This window comes from Staurois parvus, unplaced genomic scaffold (assembly GCF_062004578.1).
Source record: "Staurois parvus isolate SC_StPar_1 unplaced genomic scaffold, SC_StPar_1.0 ptg000640l, whole genome shotgun sequence".
In the NCBI taxonomy this organism is placed as follows: domain Eukaryota; kingdom Metazoa; phylum Chordata; class Amphibia; order Anura; family Ranidae; genus Staurois; species Staurois parvus.
The window spans coordinates 641461-650073 of record NW_028318436.1 but is presented as its reverse complement, the minus strand read 5'-3'; the positions used below and the strand labels follow the sequence as shown (position 1 = coordinate 650073).

General features: G+C 42.5%; 1 protein-coding gene across 2 annotated transcripts in view; it reads left to right on the top strand.

The window, feature by feature from the left end:
- Nucleotides 1-3573: 3573 nt before the first annotated feature.
- EGFL8 (EGF like domain multiple 8) overlaps nt 3574-8613 on the top strand; it is a 39026-nt gene continuing 33986 nt past the window's right edge. The window contains exon 1 of one of the 2 annotated variants that reach the window (XM_089693923.1): nt 3574-3712. In XM_089693923.1, the coding sequence (XP_089550049.1) occupies nt 3665-3712 (48 nt within the window). In that variant the 5' untranslated portion in view covers nt 3574-3664. The remainder of the gene's footprint in view (nt 3713-8613) is intronic. The other variant, XM_089693922.1, reaches the window with a different exon arrangement.

The following is an 8613-nucleotide window of genomic DNA, read 5'->3' as shown; positions in this document are numbered from 1 at the left end:
GTTTAGGACTTGTCTCCCTCCAGTTAAAAGAGAAGCAGCAGATGAGCGAGAGAGAGAGATAGAGAATAGAAAGAGGGATATGCAGACTCCCTGCAATACACTCTGTATCCCTGACCTTTCTTCCAGTTTGAATATTGTTTTTGTATAGGTTTTCCATTTATTTATTATGGACATGACTAAAAAAATGTTTTAAATATTTTTCTCTCTTTTTAATATTTAGTTGGGTAAATAAAAAATATTGTATATGACTATTTTGCATATCTAGCCCCCAAGTGGAGCAATCACAGAGAGAAAGGCTGAATGCAAACTCTCTTTAGGAAACCCATAGTGCTCAAGGAATCCTGTGTCATGAGTGCAGCATGTATTAGGTTCAGGCTCTGTGCTTTCTACACAATTGACCTCATCCTTTCTTTTAGAGCCCTCTCCACCATGTAAGTTAAGCTGGCCATACATTAGTAGAATTTTGTTAAAACATTTTTGTGTTTTAAGAATCTTCATTCGATTTTTTAATCATAAGTGGGGTCAAATCGATGTTAATTTTCAGGAACAATGAGAAAAAAATTGAAGTACCAGGATGGAAATTTTTCCTCAAAAATCTATTTCTAATCATGAATTTGGTTTTCCTTTGAGAAATATCATTCATTCTAAAATCAATTGTTAAATGCAACCTTTTTAAAGTATTTTTGAGTAATATCATCAAGTCATCAAATGGACTGCTGAAAATATTTGTATTAATATTCATATGAATATACTGTAAGCACAAATGTTCGTTCAAAAATCTACTAGTGTATGGTCAGCTTTATGCTATTTTTGTAAATATATTTACCTTACCTTATTCCGATGTCTTGTGGATGGTCATGCAAAGCGCTGGGTCCTCTCCCAATCTTCTCCAGTGATGGGCAGTCCTTAAAGGTGTCAAGAGCGGCAATAATGTGACAACATTATTGCTGTTGTGTGCATCAACAAATTGTGAATAATGTGCATTGTGGTGACACCCACTTGAGGACTGTGTCCATGACGCCCTGCACTCACAGTTTTGTCCCGTGTTCCTGTGGGCGTCATTCAACCCAAAGGAGTGAGGACACATGCCATCTTCCACACATGCAGCTGCATAGTGAAACTCAACACTGCTTGATGGATTTCTTTTATACCTGTGTCTAATCTATGTGGGTTTGCGTGAGCATGGCAGCCGATTCATTGGAATGAGCTGGCGTGCCTGCGTTTCCTGCAGAATAAAGGTGCATACTGCATTTTAAAAATGCAGTGTCCTTTAAATCGCATGGCGTTTTTGTACCATGCAATTTCCCTGTGGTTCCTGCACCTGCAAAATGTGCTTCGTTTTTAGATGTGTGGCCCATGCATCTAAAAAACGTGCGGGAAATGCAGGGAAATTGCACAGCTTCCAACTGGTTCTGGAGGACCACGGAAGCTTCCAGAAGCAGTGGGTGAAAGAGGTGGAGACCCAAATCAGCATGTTTTTGGGAGTCCCAATCCCAGGTTCGGAGGCCCTAGGTGGTGAGTGGTGAGGCCAATCTATACATATAGGAGAGTCAGGCTCGCATTTGGAAGATGGAGTGTTGAGGAGGCTGTTGGTGGCATGGGAGGGTTCCCCTAGCTCAGGCTGGCTCAGGAGGATCCATTCAGCATCACGGTATGAACAGGATCAAGGCATGAGAGCAGTGAGAGCAAGGAGGACAGAGTGAGTACATCAGCACACTCAGGGATTCACATGGGGAGAGACAGCCACATGTACAGGGCCGTCTTTATTATGGATCAGACCCTGCGCAAAAAGTTTATTGCCCCCCCTCATCCATGCAATTTTGTTCTCCACCCCAACATCCAAAAAACAAACACACACCGTCCTATCTCAAAAAACTATTTTAATGTAAACATAAAGAACTGGTTCGCAAACAATCCTTAGCTAGATCTGTAACAGTACGGACTCGCCAGCTGTAGTAACATGTATATGTTAATAACTTAACAGAAGAGACCCTAGTGGTCACTCTGTGTGCTGCAGTAATGTGACTCCAATGCACATGTGTGGGAGTGACGTCACCGCATCCTGGTCATTCAAGCAGCTGAACATAGACAACCCGGAGAATATACAGGCACCATGGCAAGGGGCGGGGTCAGAGCGTCAGTGGAGCTCATGGCCCCGCCCACTCCTTTCTTGCTGTGGATTCGGGGATAATCCCAATACGTGTAAATTAATTGGTTTACGTGAAAGTTACAGTGTCTACAAATTGCAATATATTTACTGGAATTTTTATTTTAATTTCTTTAATATTAGTAATGGTGGCGATCGGCGACTTGTAGCAGGACTGCGGCGGGCATTCTGACACTGAGTGGGAACTGCCACTGACATCCCCAGTGACACAAATACAGTGATGAGTGCTAATAAAAAGCACTGACACTGTACTAATGACACTGGGCAGGAAGGGGTTAACATCTGGGGCGATCAAAGGGTTAACTGTGAGCTGTTTTACTAGGGAACCATGCTCTGCAGAGAGATACAAAGCAGCATGTCCATGCTGACAGGGGAGAGACCTCTATTGTTTACACACAGATCTCTCCGCTGTCACTTTTCCCCAACGATCACCAAGTGCCGGCCAGGAATCACCAGCCATGACCCGGTGATTGACATCTCTAGCCGCCAGTAACGGCGTGGGTAGGGCGGCTCGCGTGCGCCCCCTCCCCGGAAATGCAAATCATGTATATATATATATATATGTGATTTTGCGCAGCCCTGCCGCCCTGTAGCAGTACTTCTGCTATAGGGTAGAGGGCAAGCGGTTAAAGATTGACCACATCCAAGGAGAACAGTCCAGTATCTGTTTCTGTAAATACGAAGGAGGTTGTCCCCGTGCACTACTTCAGTCAACTTAGGCATCCCATAATCCCTATTACCCAGGGGCAGACTGACAACTCATGGGGCCCCCGGGCAATAGGGGATCATGAGGCCCCTGTGTCCTTGCCCAAACTCAAAAAAGCCTATGAAAAAGGTACCAGGGGCATCTCATGGGGCCCCCTACTGACCCCAGGCCCTCGGGCAGTGCCCGAGTTTCCGAATGGTCAGTCCGCCCCTGCTATTACCCCATCAAAATGATCTCCCCTAATAAAATAACAAAAACCAAGCTCACCGACTATGGGTGCAAGGGTGGAAAATGCATGTCGCCTGGCTGTACAGAGCTTAGGGGGACCCAGGAACAGCTCTCAAGAGGGTAGCACTACATACAGAATAACAGAGGGGGTATCTATAGAGCTGCAGGGAAGAGGTGCATGGAATTACAGATTAGGGGATGTATGGAATTGTAGAGAGGAAATGTATGTTACTGCAGAGGGGAAATGTAATAAATTGTGGACTGGGAAATTTCTGGCATAGCAGAGGAGAAATGTACAGAAATGCAAATTGAGAGACGTATAGAAATTCATTGGGAAATGTCTGGAAATACAGAGAGGAGGTGTATTCAATTGTAGAGGAGATATCTGTTAAAAGTGGGGTTACAGCAGGACTTCATGGGGGGTGGGTAGGGGCGATGTCTGAAATTGAAGTACAAGCACCCAGCATAGTGGAGTGAAGTGCTGGCACAGTAACACATTGTGGTTGTATGAGGGGCGTGTGCTCCCTCCACTCACAGTTCCTCTCGTCTGTCCAGCGTCCAGTATGAGGATATTCCGCCTAGGACTGCGAGGGACATTCACAGCTGTGACAGTAAGTCTGTACAGAACTCTGCACAGTCTTCTCATATACTGTACAGGGATCACTTTACCTGCCAGACTGCTCTCACCTGTCTACTACTCCCTCTCCTCCCTTCCTATAGAGATCTCTCACTTTTGAAGAATAGCAATGGGGGAGATTTACTAAAACTGGAGCACTCAGAATCTGGTGCAGCTGTGAATGGCAGCCAATCAGCTTCTAACTTCAGCTTGTTCAATTAAGTTTTGGCAATAAAACCTGGAAGCCGATTGGTTTCTTTGCACCTGATTTCACACTCTCCAGTTTATTAAATAACCCCCAATTGTCTAACATCTCTAATCTGCATTCTGATGTCTTTACATTGAAATGTGTATGTGCCGAAATTGTACTTGAAGCATTTTAAAGGGCAAGTTCACAACACTTGCACTTTGAGTGGGTCAGACCACTAAATGGAATGTTATGCTTTTGAGGAACTTTACTTGTGAATTTCCAGCTCTGCCCACTTTCATTAAGAAATGCTCTTCAATATTAATTGTGAATTCCCGGCTCTTCCCACTTTCATTAAGAAATGCTCTTCAATATTAATTCAGAATTCCCAGCTCTGCCCTCTTTCATTAAGAAATGCTCTTCAATATAAATTGAGAATTCCCAGCTCTGCCCTCTTTCATTAAAAAATGCTCTTCAAAATTTCTCCCTTGTTTATCATTCTACATTGTGATCAATCCAAAAGATGGGGGTCAGAGCCGGGACCTTCATTGGGGAAGTCTTGGCTATGGCTCTGGATGCAACGAACAGCCTGGAAATGTCAGTTGAGAGGGGTTTGACCTTTAATATCCACAGCTTGTTGTACTTTTTATTGAAAATGTTTTCTCTTATTTTTGTTTTATGTTTTATTTATGTGTTTAATTTTTTAATTATTGTTTTTTATTAAAAATTCTGTAATCTACTCATCCTCTACCAATCTCGGGCACATGCCTGTCCATTGGTCGGCTTTGTTTCCACCTCGTGGTGAACTTTGCTGCCTTTTCATACACTAGCTGTATACTGTGCAGGAAATATCGGTCAGAGAAGGAAAGGACTGCTGATAAGGAAGCAGAATTTCCATTGAGTGAAGGTTTTGATGTATCCCCCCATAGAGCGGCACTGACAGAGTGGGAACCTCTGACATTTCACAGCAGAGAAGTGTAAACCCCTAAAGGACCACAGAGTGATATAGAAGAAAGAAAATAAAGACAGAACAGAGAGATAAAATACACGAGACTCATTTATAACCCCCCCCCTCACTTTTAGATTGCAAGCTCTTATGACCAGGGCCCTCCTCCTAACCCTGTTACATTGAACTATATTGTAACTGTACCAAATCCCTTTATATTGTAAAGTGTTGGGCAAACTGTTGGCATTATCTTCCATCCGTCTAACACAAGAGGTGACAGCTGGTTGATAGTGCACTCTGTCTTTTTTTGATCTGATTTATCAGGTTTGCAAAGCGAAAACTTTGTTCTTAGGGCCGGTTCACACTATAGAAATGCAGTCCAGATGTGTTTCCCCATACACGGTTTTTGACGCATTCTAGTGCGTTTTTTATGCGTTGTTTTACGCATTCCAGTGAGTTTTTCATGTATTCCAGTTCATTTTTCCCCCTCTCTTTTTCTTCAATTTAAATAGGAATATGTGTGTTCCAGTGTGTTTTTGGTGCATTTTGGTGTGTTCCAGTGCGTCCCGATGCATTTTTTATGCATTTTACCAAAGTCCAGTATAGTTCTGTGCAGAAAAAAATGCAGCCTGTACTACTTTTTTTTATGCAACCAAAACGCACTGGAACTGCAAGCACTGATGTGAACTATGACATTAACAACCATATACTGTAACCTACTTTCTGTGTGTTTTGGATGCAGAAAAAAAAGCAACTGAAACACATGTAGTGAACTGGCCCTAAAAAAATAAGTTCAACTTTAAAAAAAATAATAAATGCACAATTTTTTTACAGGTAAAAAAAATATGCATTTTTTTTTAGGATCCTGCAAAACATTGCACCCGTGATCAGAAGATTGTGGCCGCAATGCAGGGCTCCTGCAAACTGTCAGTGTATCTATCTGCTCATACCTCGTACGAGTAAGCAGTTACAGAGTGACAGCAGGAATCAATGGACTCACTAGCACCCCTGGAGTCCAATGAGAAATGCAAGCTGTCAGCAGCAAAGGCTGCTGATATTTGTAGTTCATTCACAGAACTCTTTCAAATTGTGACAGCAGGTGCGGGGAGAATATCCCTGGCCATCGTTATAGGGAGGGGATTGGGGACAGAAGGCAGGAGCGGGAACATGTTACATGTTCCACCTTAAAAACGGGTGGAACTAACATGTTCCCAAAGCAGGGGCGGACTGACCATTTGGAAACTTGGGCACTGCCCAAGGGCCCGGGGTCAGTAGGGGGCCCCATGAGATGCCCCTGGTACCTTTTTCATAGGTTTTTTTGAGTTTGGGCAAGGACACAGGGGCCCCATGATCCCCTATTGCCCGGGGGCCCCATGAGTTGTCAGTCCGCCCCTGTTACAAAGTGAACTTATCCTTTAAGCTGGCCATACAACAGTAGCTTTTCAAATCAATGTTCATACAAATATTCCTTGTACACTTGATGACTGGAGGAATGTCACTGGAAAGTACGTCAACATTTCTGTTGGGTTTAACAATCAATTTTGGAATGAATGGAATTTCCCAAACGAAAACCACCTACACTGTTAGAAACTTGCTCATTCAATCTTGCTCCTTTTCCTGCCACTGTGGTAAAAAATGAACGTCGATTAGACTCCACTGACTGTTAGAAAATTAACGAACATTCTTAAAAAAACAAAAATGTAATGAAATTCTATTAGTATATGGCCAGCGTTTTTTGATAGGCAACCAAAAGGGTTACATTCTTAGTCCAACTTTGGGACCATGTTTATGTCCATACAGTGCTTTGGAAAAGTATTTGCCCCCTTCCTGATTTTTTTTATTTTCATATTTGTCACACTTACGGTAAATGATTCAGATCAAACAAATTTTAATATTACACAAAGATAACCCGAGTAAATACAAAATGTAGTTTATGAATGATGATTTAATTTATTAAGGGGTAAAGCTGTCCAAACCTGCCTGGCCCTGTGTGAAAAAGTAATTGCCCCACCCCCCTTGCTAGATCATGAATGAACTGTAATTAACCACATTTTTTGAAAAGCTGAGTTAAATTTAATTTGCCACACCAAGGCCTAATAACCACTAGACCTGTTGAATCAAGAAATCACTTAAATAGAAGCTGTCTGACAAAGTGAAGCATGCTAAAAGATCTAAAAAAGCAACACATCATGCAACGATCTAAAGAAATTCGAGAACAGATGAGAAAAAGGTAATTGACATGTATTGGTCTGGAAAGGGTTACAAAGCCATTTCTAAGGCTTTGGGACTCCAGTGAACCATGGTGACACCCATTATCCACAAATGGAGAAAACTTGGAACATTGGTGAACCTTCACAGGAGTGGCCGGCCTACTAAAATTACTCCAAGAGCACAACGATGACTCATCCAGAAGGTCATAAAAGAACCCAGAACAACATCTATAGAACTGCAGGCCTCACTTGCCTCAGCTAAGGTCAGTGTTCATGATTCAACAGTAAGAGACTGGGCAAAAAATGGCCTCCATGGAAGAGTTCCATGGTGAGAGCCATTGCTGACCAAAAAGAACACAAAGGCTTGTCTCAGATTTCCCCAAAAAATCTTGATTATCCCAAAAAAATTTTGGCAAATATTCTGTGGACTGATGAGACAAAAGTAGGGCTTTTTGGAAGGTGAGTGTCCCGTTACATCCGACATAAATCTAACTCAGCATTTCAGAAAAAGAACATCCTACCAATAGTCAAACATGGTGGTGGCAGTGTGATGGTCTGCGGCTGCTTTGCAGCTTTAGGACCTGGATGACTTGCAATAATTGATGGAACCATGAATTCTGCACTCTTCCAGAACATTCTGAAGGAGAATGTCCGAACATCAGTTCCTGACCTCAAAATCAACCTTACTTGGGTTATGCAGCAGGACAATGATCCCAAACACACCAGCAAGTCCACCTCTGAGTGGCTTTAAAAAACAAAATGAAGGTTTTGCAGTGGCCCAGTCACAGTCCAGACTTAAATCCGCTTGAGATGCTGTGGCATGACCTTACACAGGCCGTTCATGCTGAAAAACCCTCCAATGTGGCTGAATTAAAACAATTCTGCAAAGAAGAGTGGACCAAAGTTCCTCCACAGTGATGTGAAAGACTCATTGCCAGTTAACTCAAACGTTTGACTGCAGTTGTTGTCACCAAGGGTGGCACAACCAGTTATTAGGTTTAAAACTGCATTTTTTATTTACTTAGGTTATCTTTCTTTAATATTAAAATTTGTTTGATGATCTGAATCCTTTAAGTGTGACAGATATGCAGAAAAAAAGAAAATCAAGAAGGGGGCAAATACTTTTTCACAGCACTGTATTTAGGGTTCAACATGAAACATGGTTACATTTCCCAACCCCCTCCACACTCAACCTGCCCCATTCCCCCACTTACCTGAATCATGGGGTACTTCTCCTTGTAACGTCCTATCATTGTTAGAATTGTGTGTGGTCACCTATTCACAGATCCATTCAGAGAGGAAGACTACAAGTCCCATCTTCCACTGTGGTGGAGGGGCCTAGAAGGGCCGAGAAGGCACTAGAAGTCTATCGTTTACTTCCTCCGGCTTTAGACACAACAAGGCGTCAGATAAAAACTTTTCAGTTTGTGGGGGAAATCCTTTCTTATACCGCTGACAGAATAGGTGTTCCCTTTGGAAGAGTTTTCTTTTTTCTGATCCAGTGACAACTCAGAATTTTGGAAATACGATGCTGTCATTGATGAACTCCTTAT